This window comes from Spermophilus citellus (genome assembly GCF_964194105.1).
Source record: "Spermophilus citellus genome assembly, chromosome: 1".
Classification (NCBI taxonomy): domain Eukaryota; kingdom Metazoa; phylum Chordata; class Mammalia; order Rodentia; family Sciuridae; genus Spermophilus; species Spermophilus citellus.
The window spans coordinates 188868897-188892011 of NC_138182.1; the positions used below are offsets into that span (position 1 = coordinate 188868897).

At 47.9% G+C, this 23115-nt stretch overlaps 1 protein-coding gene across 2 annotated transcripts; it reads left to right on the forward strand.

The window, feature by feature from the left end:
- Positions 1-4197: 4197 nt before the first annotated feature.
- Positions 4198-23063, forward strand: PCDH12 (protocadherin 12). 2 transcript variants are annotated; one of them, XM_081296766.1, is made up of 4 exons: positions 4198-8493; positions 11638-11735; positions 14436-14587; positions 17661-23063. In XM_081296766.1, the coding sequence occupies exons 1-4, from the start codon at positions 5614-5616 to the stop codon at positions 18113-18115; spliced, it is 3585 nt and encodes a 1194-aa protein (XP_081152892.1). In that variant the 5' UTR covers positions 4198-5613; the 3' UTR covers positions 18116-23063. The 2 variants fall into 2 exon arrangements, 1 of the variants encoding a protein (XP_081152892.1); XR_014022362.1 differs by lacking the exon at positions 11638-11735 and having other exon boundaries at positions 17661-17796.
- Positions 23064-23115: the final 52 nt, after the last annotated feature.

A 23115-nucleotide genomic window follows, 5' to 3' on the forward strand; every position in this document is an offset into this window, starting at 1 on the left:
TCCCAAATACCCACCTCTGAACATTGTTGTATTGGGAACCAATCCCTCAACACATGAGTACTTGGAGGACATTTCATATCCAAACCATAGTAGTTGGCTCTAGAGTTTGGTCCTTACAAGTTTGCTGGTGCTTCTGAAAATTTCTAATCAAGGTTCTCAATGAGGTTGGAGAGGAGATAGATTGCATGTCTGAATTGCTTGGAATGTATCAGAATAAAATCTGAGGATTGGGTAAGAACTCATGTGGTCCAATTTTGGAGTCATGTTATAGTTACTAAGGCACAAAATAAGTTTGGAAGACAAAACCAATCTTTTCTTGCATTCTTGAAAATCAGGAAGGAGGTCTGTAGTTTGCAAAAATTCATTCTAAAGCCCTTGCCTTCTCCGGTCTACGTTCTTCCCAGCCTCTTTTGTTCTCTAGTGTAGTCCTCTTTGTAATTTCCTCAACTTTCAGCAACCCCCCTCCTCCCATCTAGCTATAATTTTATTATATAGACCAACTAAGCGCTCTTTCCAGTAAAAAGATCTAACCAACTTACCCAATCCTGCCCCAAATGATCTGAAAGATGAAGCATTTTAGAAGGAGGTTAAATTGTGCTGGAAATTATAGAATACTCTGGCAGATTGGGAGAGGGAGAAGTATGAATTTTCTTGTCCTATCCCTGGTATTTTGCAAATTGAGAACTGCCACTCTTAAGACATAAGCCCTTTTCTTTTCTTGAATATTTCTATTGCTTGGCTAGTTTCTCCTTGGAAAATGCATACTTCTTTCTGCACTGGACCCAGAAAGTGGTGTCATTGTATGTGAGCAAACATCTATCATCTGTCCCAACAAAATCCACAAAGTGCTGTGACGGGAGCTGGTGACCAGCTGGTGACCCAGAACATCTAGCTGAGTCCCCTGTGTCAAGATTCCTGGCCCTGCCACACAGGATGGTGCATGCCTATAATCCCAGTGGCTTAGAAGGCTGAGGCAGGAGGACCACAAGTTTGAGGCCAACCTCAGCAATTTAGTGAGACTAGGTAAAAGCACCCATGATACAGCCTTGGCAATTTATCGAGACCCTGTCTCAAAATTTTAAAAATAAAATAAAATAATAAGTGATGGAGATGTGGGTGTGGCTAAGTGGTAAAGTGCCCCTGGGCTCAATCCCCAATACAAAAAAAAAAGATTCTTGGCTTTAACTTCAATAAGATCTTTCTGAAAAAACAGGCTGACTTTGGATGGTACAGCCACCTACCGGACTAGAATGACAATGCTTCTTGGCTAAATCAGAGCTGCCTTGTATGGTGCAGTGGCAGCTGCTGGGCAAATTCATGAATCTGTCCAGAAGACCCGATCCCTGAGAGTGGGCAGCCAGCCCAGCAGGACCTCAGCCTTCATAGCTGGCTCATGAGGCCCCAAAGGGCAGAGTCCCACACTACTAGTCTGACCCCTTGAGGTTGCTCAAGACTCAAGAATTTTGAAAAGATCCTGTGAACTTCACCATTCCCACTCCACCCCTTGGCCCCTCCCTGTGACCAAGGGGTCACATGTGAGCAGCTTCAAGTTGGTGGTGAACAAGGCCTCTGGAGACCAACCTCAATTCTGCCCTCTTTTTTAAAATATTTTGGACTTAAGGGAGGCTGTCCTTAGTTGTTTCAAATTTGTTTGAGACTGCTACTCCTGCCCCTTCAAACCTCTTTTCAAAACTCATGGAAATGAACCTTTTACAGACAAACTAGTGACAACTCCATTCAGCCAGACACAAGGAGAGAAAATGACTAAACAGAACCTCAATCCCAGAGGCCTATAAAAAGTCTGATGCCTTTTTGCTACCTGTGGAATCTTTTACAATTTTTAAAAATTTATTTATTTAGCTTTGGAATCATAGAGTTTTATATTAGCATTATATCCTTAATGTGAATAGAACAGGCACATGGCAACAGTGAAAACCACATGTGAAATCCAAATTCAAACTTTTCTCATGACCTTTTTCTTCTCTCTCTCTCTGTCTCTCTCTCTCTCTCTTTCTTTCTTTTTTTCTTTTTTCTTTTTTTTTTTTTTGTACCTGGGATTGAACTCAGGGTCACTCTAAAATTGAGCCATACCCCCCAGCCCTTTTTGTATTTTATTTAGAGACAAGGTGTCACTGAGTTGCTTAGCGCCCAGCTCAGTTGCTGAGGCTGGCTTTGAACTCTCAATCCTCCTGCCTCAGCCTCCCAAGCTGCTGGGATTATAGGTATGTGCACCGTGCCAGACTCTCTCATTACTTTTTTCTAAATTCAGTCAGGACAACAAAACATGAACACACATACGTACAAATAAATATATGTTTATAATATCATAAATATATTTACATTTTATATATATATATATATATACATACAAAAAACATATAATAAATATATATAAAACAATGTCTTTTCAAGAATATAAATGACATAGGTAAAATTCTGAACTTCGTTCATTCCCTCTGGGGCACTGGTCCACATCAGGTTCTCCATTATGAGATATTTACGTCATCTGTGTGCAGCTTCTTGCATTGTGGTCTTCTGGGCAGCACAGGACTGGTCTTGGTGGCTGTCCCCTGTCTGTGCCTCTGCGCTTTTCTCCCTGCCTTTGGCCACCAGATGGCATTCTGGAAACACTGTCACCACTGGAGTTTTCTGCATCCAAGTTCCCCTGCAGCATTCTCAGGGAGCCTCCCTCCCTCCTCGCTGCTCCCTTCCAACCCACTTTCCAAAGTGCAGTAGAAGCGGCTTTCCAGAAGGCAAAACTGCATGACCCTGAACAAATTGCCCAACCCTCTGTGCTCAGCCTCTTCCACCTGACAACTTGGTTGTAAGGCTGGCATGAGAGGACATAGGTAAAGCACCCAGGACCCAGCCTGGCATATTGCTGCTGTTCTCATTATCCTGCTTTGAGCCTTCCAGCAGCTCCCCATGGCCTGTAGCACAAGTTTCAAATCTTTACCATGGGACCCTAAGTCTCCATCATCTGATGACCTGTGCCTGTATCCCCAGCTCCACCTTCCCCTCTCCTCTCTACCACATGGACCCTACTGTGGTACACAGGAGCCAGTTGGCCCCTTTGGGGGTCAGCTCCCTCTGCCTGCTCTGCCTCTCCCCTGCCCACCCACCTTTCTCTGGCCAACTCCTCCATGTCCACCAGGAGTCAGCAAGCACTCTCCATGACCACCAGGCCCCAACCCAGAGCCATTGTACCAGCCTTTTCCATTCCCCACCACCAGCACCTTAGACCATAAGCCCCTTGGGGGTTGCTTATTTTGCTCACTGGCTGGCACACGATGGGATGAATGCAGGCCAGACAGCAAGGCCATTCAGTGTCTCATTGTCAGTAGATGACCCACTGTGTCCCTGATCTCTGAAGGGCCACTTGACTCCCCTTTAGTGCAGCAGCTTGCCCAGGCCAAACTGAGAGAGACTTGGGAAACAGGATTCCTGGCCAAGGAAAAAAGGAAAAAAGTCAAAGGGCAAATGTAAGGCCACCTTCACCATTTGCATAGGAGGCATAAAACCTGGGAGATGACAAAAGGTACAGTCATAGTCCACTGTGTGCTGTGTGCCAGGTCCTGTGCTGAGCTCTTCATGTGTATGGTCTTCTTAATCCTTACCATCAACTCACGAGATGGGTGACAGTCACACTCTCAGAGAAGGAAATGAACCAAGGCTCTGAGAGGTCACCTATGCAATGTCTCAGAGCTTACAAGGGCCTGTTAGTCCCTGTCATGCCATAGGAAATGACCCCATGGATTCAGGACCCCTGCTGTGATAAATGAGTTTTAGTGAGATGATGGGGAAGCCTTCAGGAGTGGATACAGGGAAAGGGAAGGAGTGCAGATGGCTGTCCCTCAGCCACCCAATCCTGACAGCCATGGGCCTCCATGCTGAAAAACCAACAAGCCCTGGCTTCTATCACTGTCCAAATGGGGCATCTCTGGCTCCAAGGACTTAGTTGCAAACATTTATCTAGGGGCACTGGCCTTAAGTCACATCACCTCAAATGCTTTACAAACCCCTGGAATCAATCTTGAGGTAGGGTGTAAGGCAAGGAGAATATTAGGGACAACCTATTGAGTGAGAACTTAACAAGCCCATCCCAAGGGCCACCCAAGCAAACTGCTCACATCTTTCTTCTTGTACTTCACCTCTTGAGGTGAATGGGAGAGAGGACACCTCTTAACATGTCTAGAGGCCATTGGGGGAAGCAATGGAGTTGTTGTTTATGGGACTTTGTCATAAACAGAAAGGGGGAGAGAAGAATAGGAGGAAGGGAGGGAAAGACCCACATGAAAGGGAGAGGAAGGTGTGGGAGAGGGAGACATAAAAGTCTGAGACAGGGAACGGAGGCTGGGGGTTCCCCAGACAGGGACTTAGGCTGGACCAGATGCAGAGAACAATGGACCGCAAGGATGGGGCCGGAAGGGAAGGGGGAGGAAAGTTACACAGTAAGGGCACACAGGTCCTCAGGGCTTCAGGAGCCAAAGCTATGGGAGTCCTCAAAGGTCAGTGTGAGCAAGGACTGCCCCAGGACCAGGGCAAGAGCCAGAGGCAGCCACAGGGTGAGACAAGTTGTGCAGATTACAACCTTCTCCCCAGCAATAACTTGCTTGTCATGGCTTGTGATTTAGGGACAGACCCAGGCCTAGGCCCTCATATATCATTTCATTTGAGCTTCACAATTTCCTGCTCAGAGGGCTCCTCTTCTTATCCCCATTCCCACTCCAAAGCCCAGAGAGTTTAAATGACTTGTCCCAGATGATCTAGTCGGTAAATTGCAAAGTTCATACTTGAACCCAGGCTGTTTAGTTCTGATGGCTGCCCTGTGCATCACAATTGCATCCTCGTGAGACACACGAGAGATCTGGGCTGGTTCAAGAATGAGAAGTAAACAAATGTAGGAAAAAGAAAGAAGTGGAAGGAGGAATGATGGGGAATGAGGAACAGAGGAGAGACAGTGAGCATGAACTATCCAGGAGGGGCATCAGTTGGGAGGCAGCAGGTGGGGCTTGGGGCTCAAGTTCTCTGCTCACTTGGCCACGCAGGGGCCCCCGACCCTCAGCAGGGCTTGTCTTGCTGTGCGGATAGCATCTTCCCATCCGGCCTGTCCCTGGGAGCCCCGGCCTCATCCTCCTCAGTGGCAGGCCACTCAGCTTCACAGGAAATGCTCTTTCTCTAATTGGCATTGAAATCCACAGCCCTCCCTTTTCCTGTAGGTGGGGTTTCCATAGGAAAAATCTGCTTCTCTGTTTCCCTAGCCTAGTTACTGTTTGGAAGTCTGCTCCCCACATCCTGCTTTACTGGGTCAAGTCCCTCTTAGAGCACTCTTGTCCATGGTTGCTGAAGTGGACCAACTGCTACTGCTGTGGGCTCTCCCTTGGCAATATTACTTCATCTGTGCTTAGACCTCTCAGACTGCTTCCAATGAAAATGACCTTGCCTGAAAATCCTGCTTGTTCCATCGTCTTCTAATTATGGGACGAGGCTGTGCCAGCACATCTGGGGGCAGGAGAACGGGGCTCATCGAGCCACCCAGAAAACACTGGAGGACCTGTCCAGCCTTTGAAGAGCTCTAGCGGCCTCTGACCCTAGCCCACTCTGGGGGTAAGCATGATGTCACTTCTGCAACTTCTGCTGGGGCTTTTCGGGCCAGGTGGCTACTTGTTCCTTTCAGGGGATTGTCAGGAGGTAGCCACTCTCACAGTGAAATACCAAGTGACAGAGGAGGTGCCGCCTGGTACAGTGATAGGGAAGCTGTCCCGGGAACTGGGCCGGGAGGAGAGGCACGGGCAGACAGGGGCTGCCTTCCAGGTCTTGCAACTGCCCCAGGCGCTCCCCATTCAGGTGGACGCTGAGGATGGCTTGCTCAGCACTGGGAGGCGGCTAGATCGAGAACAGCTGTGCCGGCAGCGGGATCCCTGCCTGGTTTCCTTTGATGTGTTTGCCACAGGGGATCTAACTCTGATCCACGTGGAGATCCAAGTGTTGGACATCAATGACCACCAGCCACAGTTTCCCAAAGGAGAGCAGGAGCTGGAAATCTCTGAGAGTGCCTCTCTGCACACACGAATTCCCCTGGACAGAGCTCTTGATCCAGACACTGGCCCTAACACGCTGTACTCTTATACTCTGTCTCCCAGTGAGCACTTTGCCCTGGATGTCATCATGGGGCCTGATGAGACCAAACATGCCGAACTTGTGGTGGTGAAGGAGCTGGACCGGGAAGTCCACTCGTTTTTTGATCTGGTTTTAACTGCCTATGACAGTGGGAACCCTCCCAAGTCAGGCACCAGCTTAGTCAAGGTCAATGTCCTAGACTCCAATGACAATAGCCCTGTTTTTGCTGAGAGTTCACTGGCATTAGAAATCCGTGAAGATGCTGCCCCTGGCACCCTCCTCATAAACCTGACCGCCACGGACCCTGACCAAGGCCCCAATGGGGAGGTAGAGTTCTTCCTCGGCAAGCATGTGCCTCTAGAGGTCCTACACACCTTCAGTGTTGATGCCAAGACAGGCCAGGTCATTCTGCGCCGACCCCTGGACTATGAGAAGAATCCTGCCTATGAGGTGGATGTCCAGGCAAGGGATCTGGGTCCAAATCCCATTCCAGCCCACTGCAAAGTTCTTATTAAGGTCCTGGATGTCAATGACAATGCTCCCAGCATCCACATCACGTGGGCCTCGCAGCCATCTCTGGTGTCAGAAGCTCTTCCCAAGGACAGTTTCATTGCTCTTGTCATGGCAGATGACTTAGACTCAGGAAACAATGGCCTGGTCCACTGTTGGCTGAATCAAGAGCTGGGCCACTTCAGACTGAAAAGGACTAATGGCAACACATATATGCTGCTAACCAATGCCACTCTTGACAGGGAGCAGTGGCCCAGATATACCCTTACTCTGTTAGCACAGGACCAAGGACCCCAGCCCTTGTCTACCAAAACACAGCTCAGCATTCAGATCAGTGATGCCAACGACAATGCACCTGTATTTGAGAAGAGCCGGTACGAGGTCTCCACTCAGGAGAACAACCTGCCCTCCCTTCACCTCATCACCATCAAGGCTCATGACGCAGACTTGGGCAGTAATGGGAAAATCTCATACCGCATCCAGGACTCCCCAGTTTCTCACTTAGTTGCTATTGACTCAGACACTGGAGAGGTCACTGCTCAGAGGTCACTGGACTATGAAGAGATGTCTGGCTTTGAATTCCAGGTGATAGCAGAGGACAGAGGCCAACCCAGGCTTGCATCCAGCATCTCTGTGTGGGTCAGCCTCTTGGATGCCAACGATAATGCCCCGGAAGTGATTCAGCCTGTGCTCAGCAATGGAAAAGCCAGCCTCTCGGTGCTTGTAAATGTCTCCACAGGCCATCTTCTGGTGCCCATCGAGACTCCCAGAGGTTTGGGTCCAGCAGGTGCTGGCTTACCACCTCTGGCCACTCCCAGCTCCCAGCCATTTCTTTTGGCAACCATTGTGGCAAGAGATGCAGACTCCGGGGCGAATGGAGAGCTCCTCTACAGCATCCGAAGTGGAAATGAAGCCCATCTCTTTGTCCTCAGCCCTAATCTGGGGCATCTATTCATCAATGTCACTAATGCCAGCAGCCTCATTGGGAGCGAGTGGGAGCTGGAGATACTGGTAGAAGACCAAGGCAGTCCCCCCTTGCAGACCCGAGCCCTGTTGCGGGTCATGTTTGTCACCAGTGTGGACCACCTAAGGGACTTTGCCCATGAGCCGGGGGTCCTGAGCACATCGGTACTGACTGTGATTTGCCTGACTGTATTACTAGCCATCTTCGGGTCAATCTTGGCTCTGTTCATGTCCATCTGCCGAACAGAGAAGAAGGACAACAGGGCCTACAACTGTCGGGAAGCTGAGTCCACTTATCGCCACCAGCCCAAGAGGCCCCAGAAACACATTCAGAAGGCGGACATCCACCTGGTGCCCGTGCTCAGGGGCCAGGCAGATGACTCTGGTGAAGTCGAGCAGTCCCACAAGGACACAGGCAAGGAAGCAATGATGGAAGCAGGCTGGGACCCCTGCCTACAGGCCCCTTTTCACCTCACACCAACCCTGTACAGGACCCTGCGTAACCAAGGCAACAAGGGGACACTGGCAGAGAGCCAAGAGGTGCTGCCGGATACTGTCAGTCTCCTTTTCAACCATCCCAGGCAGAGGAATGCCTCCCGGGAGAACCTGAACCTTCCTGAGTCCCCGTCTACCCCAGGCCAGCCACGTGCCAGGCCTCTGAAGATTGCAGGCAGCCCCATGGGGAGGCTGGCTGGAGACCAGAGCAGCGAGGGGTCCCCGCTGAGCCCACCCACCTCCTCTGCAACCCTGAGGCGGCAGCGGAATCTCAATGGCAAAGTGTCCCCTGAGAAAGAATCGGGCCCCCATCAGATTCTGCGAAGCCTGGTCCGATTATCTGTGGCTGCCTTTGCAGAGAGGAATCCCGTGGAGGAGCTCACTGTGGATTCTCCTCCTGTTCAGGTACCTCGGGCATGGGCAGCTCTTTCTTTGGTCACCCTTGGACCACTACAAACAGCATCAGATGTCCCCATTTCCCTCCCGTTCCTCACATTCACTCCTTAGCTCACTTAGCACTTTATGATGCTTTCTTTGAGCAGCCATAGTTCAGGGAAGAGCTCTGGGGCCAACAGATCTTTGCTGTGTGATCCTGGGCAAGTTACTTACTGTCTCTGAGCCTTAGTTTCCTTAATGATAAAATAGGAATGATAGTAAGAATATCTGCCTTGTAGAGTCATCCTGAGGATTTGATTAGTTAATTCTTAACGGGTGCCTATTCACAGTGCCTGGCATAAGCAGACACATAGCAAAGATAGTGAATATGAGTACAGGCTTCAGAGCAAACTTGTCTGGGTTCCAATCCTGGCTCTGCCTCATCCCAGCTGTGACCCACAGAGAAGTGACTCAATTTCTGTTAAAGATGCCATGTTAATAGCACCCATCTCCCAAGTTTGCTTAAGGATAAAGTGAGTCAATGCACTTAGTGCTTGTAGAACGTATCTAGCATGTACTTGGTGCTCAGCAAATGATTACTATTACTTCTGCAAAGCATTTCGTCTCTGCTTTCCTCTTTCCCTCATCTCATCTGGGCAACCTCCCTATGAAGTAAGCTAGCCTGTCATTGTCTCTGGGTTCAGGGGCTGCATTTGACTTGCCTGAGACCCCAAAACTTACTAGCTGAACCTGAAGAATGAAGCAGAGGAAACCACCTTAGAATTTTGGAGTTAGGTGAGTTAAATTTCAACATGGCCACTTAGGACCTGAGCAACCTTGAGCAAGTCACATCTTTCACAGCTGAGCCTCATTTTCTTCATCTGTAAAATGGGAGTCCAACACCGAACTTGCCGTGTTTCTATTCTCAGGAGGGTGAGTTGAAGTGGAATGATACCAAGCTGTCTAGTGACCGAGGATTTACTGCATATGTGTGGAATCATCACAGGAATGGTGCCTGATCTCACCCCTGTCTGCTCCTCTGTACTCCAGGGAATTTTCACTGTGCCAGGCTGCCTGCCCCAGGCACGCTTCTGTGTGACCAGGCCATCAGCTCAGGTTTCCTGTGGAGCAAGGACACAGCTTCCTTCCCCCACCCCTTTCCCGGGAAGCCACCTGGAGATGGCCTGGCTGTTTTCTTAGGAATCTTGTTGTGGGTTCTTTACAGACCCAGAGTTTGCCCAGAGCCATCTACTCATCCATTCATCCATCCATCCATGCACCACTTTTTGAATGAACTCTTTGTGCCAAACACTGTGCTGTCTGCTGGCAGAGAGCAGGCACTATGGGTGACCCCACTGGTAAAATGGAGGAGTCCCTATTTGGGATCAACCTAAGGGTAAGCGAGTAAGGTACCAGTGCTCATGTCTTTCCAGGAGCACAGCACCACAGTGGAGTCAAGTCTGAGCTCAAGTTTCAGTCTAGAAATGTAAGCATAATGATATCTGCTCCTTGGACTATTGTAAGGATTAAATGAGATTATACGCTATTGTGGGGGTCTATTAATATGTGATTTAAATATCTTAGTTCATTTATACTTCATAATCACCACATGACCTCCATCTCATTTTTATTTACCCTTTCACTATTGAGGAAACTGAGGCTCAGGATGGTTAAGTAATTCCTCAAGGCCACAAAGATGAGAATTAGGGCAGGAACAGCTTTAGAGTGTGAGTCTGGGCTGTAACTGTGAAGTAGCCCTGGATGACAGAACTTAGCACAGGGCTTGGCATACAGGGAGTGTTTGCCAAATGCCATTTGGGCAAAGGGTTCAGGTGCCTTACCAGGGCTTTTGGGCCTCAGCAAGGAAGTGGGATCTGCCTGAGGAAGCATTGGCACCCTGATCCTCCCAAGTCACAGTGAAATCCCAGTCCTGGCCACCCCTCCTTCCAACATTCCTCTGAGGTTGGCACTTCTGGGCCTTTCCAGGGAGGAGTGGGGGCGAACCCAGAGGCAGAAGCAGCATTTCTAGGAGTAACAACGCAAACTTCTTGCATTTGCAAAGGACTTTTAAGTTTTCCAAACCTTCTAATTAATTCTGACAGCTCTTTGAAGAAGGCTGGCCCCGCTTTAGAGATCAGAGATGAGAAACTGAGGTCTGAGTAGATCAAAAAACCTGCCTGATACAGTGCAACAAGCTAGCAATGATCTTGAACTAGAACTCAGTCTCCCAAGACCTGTTCTTATGACCTCTCCCTCCCATGGCCTTGACATTTCACCCACCTGCTGCCCGCTTTTCCAGCCTTTCTGAAACTCTACCATCTTTCTGGCCTTTTGGCTTACAGTGCTCCTGCTTGAAACCTGCCTTGCCCAGACCCTCACACTCTTTCCACATGGTGAACTCCTGCAGAGACTCTGGGTCTCAGCAGAGCTGTCTGGAATGCGGTAGGAACTCAACGTTTGTTGAAAAATAATAAACTTCCCCCAGTACCACCTCCCTATGTCTTCCTTGCTCCAAGTTGGGTGGGGGCCTCCCCCTGCTCCTGCAGTCTCCCATCCTTTCCCAGCCATGCAGCCCCCACTCAGAGCCCTCTTCCTACCTTCCTGACAGACTGTGAGTCCCAAGGGCAGCAGAGTCTCCTTGTTCTTATTCCATAGCAGGCCCTGTGCCTGGCATGAGCAAGTGATTATTAAAGACTTGTTCAGAGAATGAAAGGGTGAAGAAATGAATGATTAAATGCTATCATTTTTGTCTTCTCTACAATGCAGTCTTACATCTGGCCCACACAAATTGGCCAGAGTGTTAGAATACTGCTAAAAAGGGAAAATAACACTTGAAGACAATCCATATCAAATAATGACTTTATGATCAGGAAATGACTATTTCACCCCATCCCACGGAGTCCACGAGGAGAGGGGCATTTGGAAGAATGACGGGGAGAGGATGAGCCTGGAGGGTCCCCACGCTCTCCCTTATATACTCAAAGCAGAGAGCTGCCCCCCTCCCAACAGGTCCCTATCTCCGTCACAAGGGACCATCCCCCATTTGATCACACAAACATCTGAAGCCAGAGGAAAAACTATAAAAAGAAAGCACCGGCATTGAGGGAAACATCCGGCAAGGAAGTGTGCTGGGTTGGAATTGTGTGGAGTCAACAGATTTTTCCTGTCTTGTAGCAAATCTCCCAGCTGCTGTCCTTACTGCATCAGGGCCAATTCCAGCCCAAACCAAACCACCGGGGAAATAAGTACTTGGCCAAGCCCGGCAGCGGCAGGTAAGCAGCACATAGACCCCACGGACTTCCCAAGGTACCCCCTGCCTGCCCCTCACCCCTGCAGCCTCAGTGAGGTGAGAGGATGAGCACATCCTAGACACTCTGGGTGAGTGATGCTGACAGCCTCCACCCCCACCCAGGGGGCCATGTCCTGGGACTGTTGTATTTATAGAATTTACAGGACCCAGAGTCACTAAGGAAATGACTTCATCCTGACCTCTGATTATCTGTCCCTGATGACAGAGGTGCTGTAAATCGGCTTTAAATCTATAACTTTCACCTTTTTTTTTCTCTTGGCCTATAAACATGATATGGAAGGCCATGGATGTGTGGGTGTGCCCCTTTGGGCAATTTCCTAGAGTTGAAGAGAACTCAGGAGGACATCAAGCAGCTGAGTGTGATGGTATACAGTCATCCCAGCTATTTGGGAGGCTGAGGCAGGAAAATGGCAAGTTCAAAGCCAGCATGGGCAATCCTGTCTCAAAATAAAAATGGAAAAAAAAGGGGCTGGGTTTGTGGCTCAGTGGTATAGTGCTCACCTACTATGCATGAGGCACTGGGTTCCATCCTCAGCATCACATAGAAATAAAGTATAGACACTGTGTTCACCTAAAACTAAAAAATAAATATTAATTTTTTTTAAAAAAAGGAAAAAGAAGACATCTAACCCAATTCCTGGGGAAACTGAGGCTCTCAGTAGTTTGATCCAACTTAACTATATGAAAACTTGAGCAAATAAGATAATCCCTCAGGACCTCGGTTTCCCTATCTGGAAAATGGAGGCCATACTACTTCCCTTGTAGTGATGGAGTAAACACTTAAGGATCAAATGTATTCTAAGTCCATAGCCCAATGCCTGGCATTGCACAAGCAGTGCAAAGTCCCTTCCCCTTAAAATGGTTTTGCTCAAGGTCATGTAGCAAGTGAATGGCAAAGTTGGGCCCAGCTCTCAGGGATCCTGATTGGATCCATGCTCTTGCCCTGATAACTTGTATCTTCTTTTTGCAAGGATGGTAAGAGAGTAGAACAAGAGGAAAGTTCAGATTTTCTCTCTGAAGTTTCAATATTCAAGTCTGCTGCAATAAACTGGCAATAGACAAGATTAACAGGAGGAAAGCCATAACAAATTTTTTTGATCATAGTTTACCATGACACAGGAGCCTGGGATTGAAGACCCAAAGACCCAGGGTGAACTACCTGCTCAAGTTTGATAAAGCAGAGACAGCTGTGAGAAAGGGTCTGAGCTGATGGGAATGACTGAGGGGAAAACCCAGAAAGGCCTGTCTGTTCAGATTCTTCTCGGCCTCTCTATGCAGCATTCTTTCCTTCCAGGTATGGGGCAGGACCCTTTCTGGAATGGGGGTCTCATAACCTATAATTAAACAAGGTAGATCAGAGAATGTCTTTATGGCTAACTCTTACACAGAAAGGTGGAGGGAAATAAGAGTAATATTTGGGGGTTTTATGGCTAGCTTGAGGGAAAAGAGGCTCTGGTTTCTATGACCCACCTTGGGAAAGAGGAATTCTAGTTTCTCTGGCTTGCCTCAGGTGAAAATGAGAGGTGAGAGACAAGGAGGGCAGACAGGGTCAGAGAGATACTGCTTCTGAGGCCTTCCCTAACAGGCTCTAACTGAACACGCATTCCAGAATCACATCGGTCTGCATTTGAATTCTTGCTTCATTGCTTAATCCATGGGGATGTTGAGCAAGCTGAAAAATCTTCACAAGTCTTGTTTTTTCTCATATGTAAAATGGGAATGAATAAAAGAGAACCCTTAAGGGTGTGAAAGGCTCGAATGAGAAGGTGCATGTACCTTGCACAGGATGAGGCCTAACTCAGTCATTGCTCAATCAATACGTGATCATTATTACCCACAAACTGGCCACCTCCCCACTGATCTCTTAATAGCAGCTAAAATGGCCATTAGAGGGGTGGGGAACAACTACCAGTAAGGATTCTTAGGCTTTACAGCCTCAGGGAGCCCTCTCACCTGTTGGGATGAGGGTCCAGGCCTCTTCTCAAGGGACTATTAGAGGGAAGGAGAGTTCATGAGGTACCGGGGCCAGGGTGAGCCAGCAGGAGACTGGGGTGCAGATGGTAGATTTCAGCAGCTTGAAGACACCCAATCTCAGCTCTATCCTCCATAGACCTGCTCCTCTGCTCTAAGATTTGGCTTAAATAGGGAGGAAGGACCATTCAAAAAATGCTTTATTAAGTACCTACTGTGTGCCAGGCCCTGTTCTGGGCAATGGTGAGAGAACAGGGAATGAGACAGAAAAAAATATCACTGCCTGGCTAACGATGAGTGGGTTGATTACCTCAGCTCAAGAAGTTTACTAAAGCTCCTGATTTGTGCCACATAGGATAAAGGCATGGGAGGGACAAGGGTGAGTGATGACACGAATAAATTCATGTTCACTTCTGTTTGCTGGGTGCTTGCTGTTGCCAGGCACTACGCTAAGCCCTTTACCTCCAACACCTCATTTGACAACACCCCATAAGGTGGGTGTTGCTTACTACTACTATTTAACAGATGAGGAAACAGGAAGTAAGGGCAGGGATCCCAGAATCCAGGCTGGTCCGCCTCTGAAGGCCAGGCTGTGGATCCGGTTCCCCGTGAAGATGAATAAATACTGGCATGAATGAGCAAAGCTGTGTGGGAATTTCCTCACTCACAGACTGGTTGGTTTCCTTTGCAGGAGTGCAATCCCAGACACAGATGGCTCAGGTGCCAGGGCTGGTGGCCAGGCAGAACCAGACCAGGAGGAAGGGCCCTTAGATCCTGAAGAGGACCTCTCTGTGAAGCGGCTGCTTGAAGAAGAGCTGTCAAGCCTGCTGGATCCCCATACAGGTAGGGACTGCCCAATGCTGCCTCTGCCCTCTGGTCCCTTCAGGCTTCGGAGTTCTGCTCCAATCTACTAAGTTCTGGAAACATCCATTCTATTTCTGGGGAAGAACATCACCAACCTTGTACTTCCCCTGGAGCCTCAGAAAGTATTCCTGGGTTTAACAACTGCCTATTAATTGTAAAAATCATTGAAAATAGTGGCGATTACTGAGCTCTTGGTGTGTGCCAGCACTGAGGTGGTACCATCTACACATATCTCATTTAAACCTTCAAATAATCTCTCAAGGTAGATTTTATTAGCTCCAATTTACAGAGGAGCAGCTGAGGCTCAGAGAGAGATAATAGTCTACCCAGGGTCACCAAGCTCCTTAGCAATTGAAGGGGAGCCTAAACCTGGGCCATTCTTAATTCCTAAAGCACACATTTGCATTTCTTTGTTGTGTTTAAATACCCTTTCACCCTGGGAACTGAGCCAACTCTCTAAGTGCTTACACTACTAATTGAAACAAAAAGAATTCTGGGGGGTAGTCAAACAAGTAGTTTTAACAATAAATGCATAGTGTGAAATTTAATTCAAGGATCTGCTAGGTGCCCCAACCCCTGCTGTGGACACTGATCAGGCTCCTTTAGGTAACTCAGTGTGGGCCTGCCCATCCCCACACTGTAGTTAACAATTTCTCACATGCGCCTTCTGGTACAAACATGCAGAAGGCATGACAGGGGATGGTCCTTTCCTTGGTTAAGAAAATAAAGCCAACATTTACTGAGTAAGTTTTACAGCTAGTCCCTAAGTTCCTCATGAGGGACTCTTAAGAGAGAGGGGCTATTCTTTATCCCCATTTCATAAAGAAAAAAAAATGGAGGGTCAAGGGCGTGCAGCTAATGCTTATTAACACAGTCTGTGTAGCATGCCTCTGAATTTTTGAGCTGTGCTGTTCAGTGTGACAGCCACTGGCCACATGTGGCTATTTAAATCTAAATGAATTAAAATTAAATAAAATGAAATATTCCATTCCTCAGTCATCCCAGCCACTTTTTAAGTGCTCCATACCCACAGAGGATTAGCAGTTAAGCTTTGAATTCTATCTCCATTGGCCAGCTCTGGAACTCTCACCACAGCAGAGAGGGCACTGGGTGCCAGGATAGGAAGTGGGGGATAGGAAGTAAGGGTGGGGGGACAGGAAAGCCTTCACTGTTTATAGGGCTGGACTGCCCTGAGGCTCCTGATGAAGGTGCCTGAGACTGGAGTCTTGGTGATATTTAGATAAAAGCTCCACTTGAGAATGTGACAATGACAAAATTTTACAGGTTACATGAGCTAACTGGATTCTCACAATAATGAAAGTTACTTTCTCACCACTTGTAAAGAGGGAAAGGAGGATCATAGAGGTTGAGCCATTTTCCCAAGGTCACACTGCCCTGAAGTGGCAAAGCTGGAACATTAAACCAGGTGAGACCAGTGCCTACCTGCAGCTGGAACTGGAGGATGATACTGAGTGAATACTCCACTTTTCACTTGTTCTCAAATGCCCAATGATTTCTCATTTTCTTATGATGCTGAACCTTGTAAAAAGAAAGGCCTGATTTTTTTACCACTAAGAGCTCCATCCAACCTGACAGCCTCAGAGTCTCAGGCAACAAGGGTCAAATGTTCTGAGTCAGTGTTTATGTTCACTAATACTTCAACAGACTGTCACTGTCCCAGGCATGGGGCCAGACCCCAGGATCCAGTAGGGCAGGGACCCAGTCCTATCTCACAGTCTGCACAGACCAAAACCAAATGCAAGACAGAGTCATTTATCAATATGAAAAATGATTAACTGTACTTTGGAATAACATTTTCAAATTACAAAAGTAGTATTTGGTTAATGTAGAAAATACAGATACACAAAAGGAGAATAAATACTTCTACCCAAGGTTAATTTTGACTAACAATTTGACCTATCTCCTTTTCCAATTTTTTTATTTTTGCACAAATTTTAAAGCAGCTCACCTGATGCAAACATTAAATAAATGTTAAAGTAGATGTGTGTCCTTCCAGACACTGTTTCTTAACCATAAGACTTATGCTTTCTTTCCTCTGGTTTGGCATATGCCATCAGGTCTGTAACTAGTTTTTTGAGACAAGATTTTCTGTTGAAGAAATGGGGAAAGAAGAATGATGGTGTTATCAGGAGTCTCAGGGATAAACTTTGAATTCCCAGACTGCCTTATCTGCCCCTGACCTGGTCCCTTTCCTGGGATGGCCCTCAGCTAGGCAGCCTCTTTCCAGCCTGACTCTGGACCAGGGGTTCCTGCAGCTTGAGAGGAGAAGGTGTGAGGAGGAGGTCAGGGTACAGGGCCAGGTGGTGACAGTGCAGCCCTGGGCAGGCCTGGGAATTTTAGAGGAGGGCACCTGGAGCATCTAGGGAGAGGAAGGGCCTGCTCTTCAGAGGGAGCACACAGGGTGTTGCCATCCCAGGGGCTTCAGAGTCATTGGACCTGAAGTCAAATCTGGGTTTGGTGGCTTAGCAGATGTGTGATTTAACTTCTTTGAGGCTTAGTTTCCTCATCCATAAAATGAAGATAATACTCTTGACCTTAAAGTCCTATAAGGATATTAAATAATTATGTAAATCGTTTGGCACATAAGTACCTAACAAGTAGCCACTGTTATTATGAACAGAGGACAGCACCAAGCCAGGAACCCCAGGCTTGACTAAGAAAAGGGATTTCCCCCATCTTCAGCTGGCCCTGCCCTGGGGGAAAAAGTTTCCCCAAGGAGGTGGAAATCCTGGTTGCACAGGAGTGAGTAGAAGTTGTTCAGGAACAGGCTGGTTTCTAACTCTAGGCCCTCCTCTTCCTCCTGCTACCTTTTCACATAGCTCATCCGGGTGCTTCAGTCAGCAGCCTTCCTGCCCAGCAAGCTTCCCTGTCAGGGCCTCTTCCTTCCTGTCTCCCTCTCGCCACCCCGTCTGTCCCCTGACACTTCCCTTCCCTCCTTTGTCCACTGCCCTTGCCCTGCCCACAGCCCCCCGCTCAGCTGCTGGCCCTTCCCTGGGCAGGGCTCTCATTGACTCCCTTCCTCCCTCTACAGGCCTGGCCCTGGACCGGCTGAGCGCACCTGACCCAGCCTGGATGGCGAGGCTGTCTTTGCCCCTCACCACCAATTACAGAGACAATGTGTTCTCCCCTGACGCTGCAGCCCTGGAGGAGCCAAGGACCTTCCAGACGTTTGGCAAGGAGGCAGGGCCTGAGCTGAGCCCCACGGGCACACGGCTGGCCAGCACCTTCCTCTCAGAGATGAGCTCGCTGCTGGAGATGCTGCTGGAGCAACGCTCCAGTGTGCCAGTGGAGGCTGCCTCCGAGGCCCTGCGGCGGCTCTCCGTCTGTGGAAGGACCCTCAGTCTAGACCTGGCCACCAGTGCGGCCTTGGGCACAGAAACACAGGGGGCCCAGGTGGAAAGAAAGGGGCTGAGGGCAGGACCAGTGGCAGCAAGTGCCTGGGAACGCACCTTGGAGGCCTCCATATCTAAGAACCAGGTCCCCTAGGAGATGTGAGCAGAAGCCTTAGGGATCGGCACGTGATCTGGTTCTAAAATCTTGGAACTCACCAACCAGAGGTAGCCCCAGAACTTTAGGGTGACTGATGTGGCCCCCACAGAAGGGTCTGATCAAAGCAACCCCTTGTAAGGGGCTCTGACTGTGAGTTTTTGGAAAACAGGGACAGTTTGTGGCTGAGGTGTTTGCTGGCAAAACACATATAAAGGATTGGTTCTTCAGGCAGAACGGAAGCTATGGAGTATCACAAGCAGGAAGATGGCCTTGTTGGCTACTGGAAGAAGGGCTGGATCCTGGAGCACCAGGCAATGCTCTCTGACCTACCAACAAAGGAAAGGTAGCTGCTCATTCTCCTGTGTGCACCTATTGAGAGGGAGGAGGGAAGGGTGACAGAGCAAGAGTTCTTTGTCATCCAATCACTGGCAAAAAAGTCATTGGGTCTAGACAGGAGTGAGCCACCTTGGTTCACAGTGACAGGTATGCAGATGATGGATGTGCGTGTTCTTGACCACGCTTCACTGTTATCAAATAATCTGCTTCTCAGCTGGAAAACTAAGACTAAGAAAAGCACAGCTATAAATAGAGCACTTATATGAGCCAAGCACGGGCTTAACAATAGGATTTAATTGGATTTTCCTACAACCCTGGGAGGGAAGTATGATATCCCCATTTCATAGACAAGGATACAAAACTTGGAGAGGTTGAGTATCTTTCCCAACAGCAAGCCAGGAGTAGAGGCAGAGCCAGGATTTGGACCCAGGTTGGTCCAACACCAAAATCATGCCCTTAAATTTGGCACTAGACTGCCAGTCAAAGGAAAGAAAAAGAAAAGCCCTAGAGGTGGACAGTGGACTCGCCCGGTTCCCCCTGCAAAAATGCTCTTGAAATGGACACTTCCAAAGTCACTCAGGCTCACACAACTCTGCACTAGTAAGCACAGGGGGAAAGGAAATCCGATCTGACCTGACGCAGGTCCTGCCATTCCCAGTGAGTAGCCTTTCAGGTGCTGAAGTCTTCTTACCTGACCCCTGTTTGAGGATAAATCTTCCTCTGTCATAGCAGGTTCGGGCCTATGAATTCAGGCCCCAGAGGACTGTATGTGAACTTGGTCTATGAAATCGACACTGACAGCAGCCAACCTTCTGGGGAAGGAGGGAGTGAAGAAAGAGCAAATATTTTCCCAAGGCTCAGCCTTATAATTTTCCAGGAAATTTCTAAACAGTCACAGCTAGTTTGTGAATAGCGTGGGGGCCCTCTTGGGGCCCGAAGGCAGAAGATTCTCTATCTATTCTTCCTTTTGTCCTCTTTTGGAACTCAGTGCTCATGTCCATTGTACACAGAAATGGGCCAATCATACTCCCAACTAGGGATAATGAAGCCATACATATCCGGGGTGCCATGTGGTGTCATTATTCCATTTTACAGATGAGGAAAATGAGGCCCCCAAAAGTTAAGTGTCTCAGGGACAGAGAAGCTGGGGTCTCTGATCACCTCTCTCTGGGCCAGAGTGATCTCCTTACGAGAGCTGTGATATTCAAGCTGCTTCATGGAGTAGATGGGTTCTGCAGGTCACTGAAAGAGGCCAGGAGGTCTCCTGCTGACCAGCCAGGTGCCTGACACAAAGAGATACTTCACAAATACCTGTTGAATGGATGCATGAATGAATGAATAAATTGGTAAAACGAATGCTTCAGAATCCTCTCTTATCTAGACTGGAACTCTAGGTAGAACTGCACTAGATAGAACTGCACTAGAAAAAAAAATCCAAAAGTGTTTAATTATGTAAAAACAAAGTCCAAAAATGACAGAACTAGAGAAGCCCACATTGATCCACTCGCTCCTAGTAGATCTGCAGCTGGGAGGGTGGAGAAAAGAGGAGATTGGGGGAGGAGGCTGGACCACAGCTGCAACCGGCTCATTACATACTCAGGATGACTGCATCCATCACTCTAGTTCAAAAGCTCTCAAACTGTAGTCCTTGGACCCCTGAATACCAGAAAAAATTTTATATAGGCATTTTTCTAGGCAAAAGGCATAAAGTTCTTATCAGATTCCCAAGGGAGCTTGTGATCTATAAAAGGTTATGTCTAAACCTCCAGACAAGGGCCATTGTCGTCATAAGGAGTCTGAACTTTAGCTATTTCAACTCTTCATTTTACATCCAAGGTTATAAAAAGACAGAAATGGAAGAAAATTTGCCCAAGGCCACATGGCAGAGCTGGGATCAGGATCTGGGACTTTGTATAGTGTTCTTTCTAATATATCAAGGGTTCTTAACCTGGGGTCCTTGGCTGGCTTCAGGACACATGAACCTGATAAACTGCACTCAAAATTGGGAGCATATCCATTTTTCTTTGGAAATAGTAGGTGCTTTCATTAGATTTCCAAAGGGGTCTATGACTGAAAAAAAGATTAAGGGCTGGGCATGGTGGCACAAGCCAGTTATCCTAGATGTTTGGAAGGCTGAGGCAGGAGGATCCTAAGTTCGAGGCCAACCTGGACAACTTAGCAAGACTCCATCCCAAATTAAAAATAAAAAGGGCTGAGGATGTAGCTAAGAGGTACAGCACATTGGAAGGACCACAAAAAAAATAAGTAAATAAACAAAAAAGATTGTATAGCCAGAGGAATGAGAAGTTGTGCTCCATTTGTGTACAATGTGTCAAAATGCATTCTACTGTCATGTATAATTAAATAGAACAAATTTTTTTTTTAAAAAGAAAAAAGAATTAAAAAAATAAAAAACAATAAAAACTACTGCAATCCTCCAGGTTGATCCTTAGCCCTGCAGAACCCAGAGAGTGAGACAGTGTATATGATGACAGAATTGGGTGTGCTGAACAGGAAGGTTACCGAAACTTCTTGACATCAGCCAAGATGTCAAAGCTGAGATTTTGGACATGCTCAAAACAATTTTAACCAAGATGGGCTCTGTCCCCTGGGAGGAAGAGGGAGTAGGCGAGCCAGCTAGTACTCAGTTAAATGTCTTCTTAATTTGGAAAGCACAGAGGGACACTTTTTATCAATAGTCAGCCTTTCTCCAGCATCGGGAATGCAATGCAGTGCTCGCTTGGAGCCTGGGGGCAGCTCAGAGATTGACAGACAGCCTCCTTGTCTGTCACCCAACTTCAGCTAGGCAGCTCACTGACCCTACCTCTGCTCTGGCTGAAACAACAGAGATGAAAAACACTTCCCTTGGAACTCTAGAGAAAACCAAATCCCCAAAAGAAGATAGGAACAGGGTGGAAGGAGACTTAGCACAGTATCAGCTCAGCACATAGTATGTACCTAGAAAATAGGACAGTGTTTTCTAGTCCCTACTAAATAGAGTCTAATGTAATAGAAGGGCACAATTAGAAATATTTACCCATCAAACATTTTGTATTTATTGAGCAATTTCTAAGTGCCATAAGTAGCAAAGAATCAACAGTGAAAGGGCATGTGAAATCATTCATCCATCATATTCAACAATTGTTTAAAGCACCTACTATGTGCTAGGTAGGCTTGGTGCTGGGCTTTGGGTAGAGAGGGTGTGTATATAATCACTCTCATTTTATGAATAAACATTTACTGAACTAAGTGCCTACACTGTATTAGCACTGAAGATCTAATGAAGCAAATGGCCTGTTCTCACCAGTGTTGGGGCTTCCTGGAAAGAGCATCTCTAGAGAGAGAAACTGAGGCAGTAGAGCTTTGCTCGAAGGTCTCATGACTGAAGTCAGCAGACCCCAATCAGGTGCTTTAGCATCCTCAACCAGGCTGGCCCTGCTATGGGGCCACCTCCCTGTTCTCCTCTTGCATTTCCTCTCAGGGCACTGAGTCATTAATAACAGAATTTTAATGGCAGAAGCACAGCCGTTCCAGGGTCTGCCCATGAAGCCTATCCCCTGGGGCTGTATCAAGACCGCAGTCACTGCACAGCCAGTTTTTGGTCCCCTGACAACATCTCTTATGACTTCCACCCTTCCCTCTCCACAGGGAGAGGCTCTTCCTTCTTAGATTGGCGAGCTCAGAAACATCCCACCCCACCTCAGGCATTGCAAACCGAGTCTGTTTAACTCAGCAGTGACTGGGCGGGAGGAGAGCAGCATTAGCCATCATTACAGGACACCGGGGGTCCACTGTCTGAAGCACACACAGCCCTCAGGCATGGTCAGGGGAAGCAGGAGTCAGAGAGCCCAAGATGCCCCAGAGGGGAAGAAGCTAGCAAGCAGGGCTGCGGGGAGGGTAGAAGGTGACATTTTCAAGGGTGCTCAGGAAGGACAACCTAAGGGAGGCAGGCTCTGTGCTCACATCAGCGAGGAACACACTGGGTTAACCACATTCTTAACAGCAGGACTTCTTGGAACCTGGAATACGCTGATGTGTACTGTGAATCTATAAAAAGGGGACGTCTAGTGCAGCGTTTCCCAAACTTATTTGACCACAGAAACCTTTTTTTTCTTTCTTTTTGGCAGAAAGATTAGCACACTGCTTGGCTTAGAACTCTGCACGTGGAGCCCGTACCCTGTGCAGAGCACTGCCCTAAGTTCTGGAATACCAAGGAGCACTGTGTAGGGGAGGTGGCCATGTGAGAAGGGATGAGGATAATATGCAGGGCAGCTTTGAGCAGGGATCAAGGGGTAGGGAGGCACTGGGGCTCCAATAGTCAACGTGGTATTGGAAAAGTGTGACAGAAACCACTCAGAAGTTGGGGAAGTGGGGGTAGGCAGCAGAGGGAAAAGTAGACAACTCCCCGCTCCAAGTTAAACTGGCCAGGCTGGCTGCTCTTTCCCATCCAAGCCGTCATCAGAGGCTGGTCCTAATTCCCTCCACCCCTTACCCTCAACCACATCTATGCTATTGAACTTGGGCTAACATCCAGAAGCCAGGGAACAGCTATTCACAAATTCAGTAATTGGAGTCATTAGCGTTGACTCAGAAATCATTTTTTTTCCTTAAGTCTCTCTCTTGGAGAAGCTTTTAAGACCCTTTAAATTGGTTAATGGAGA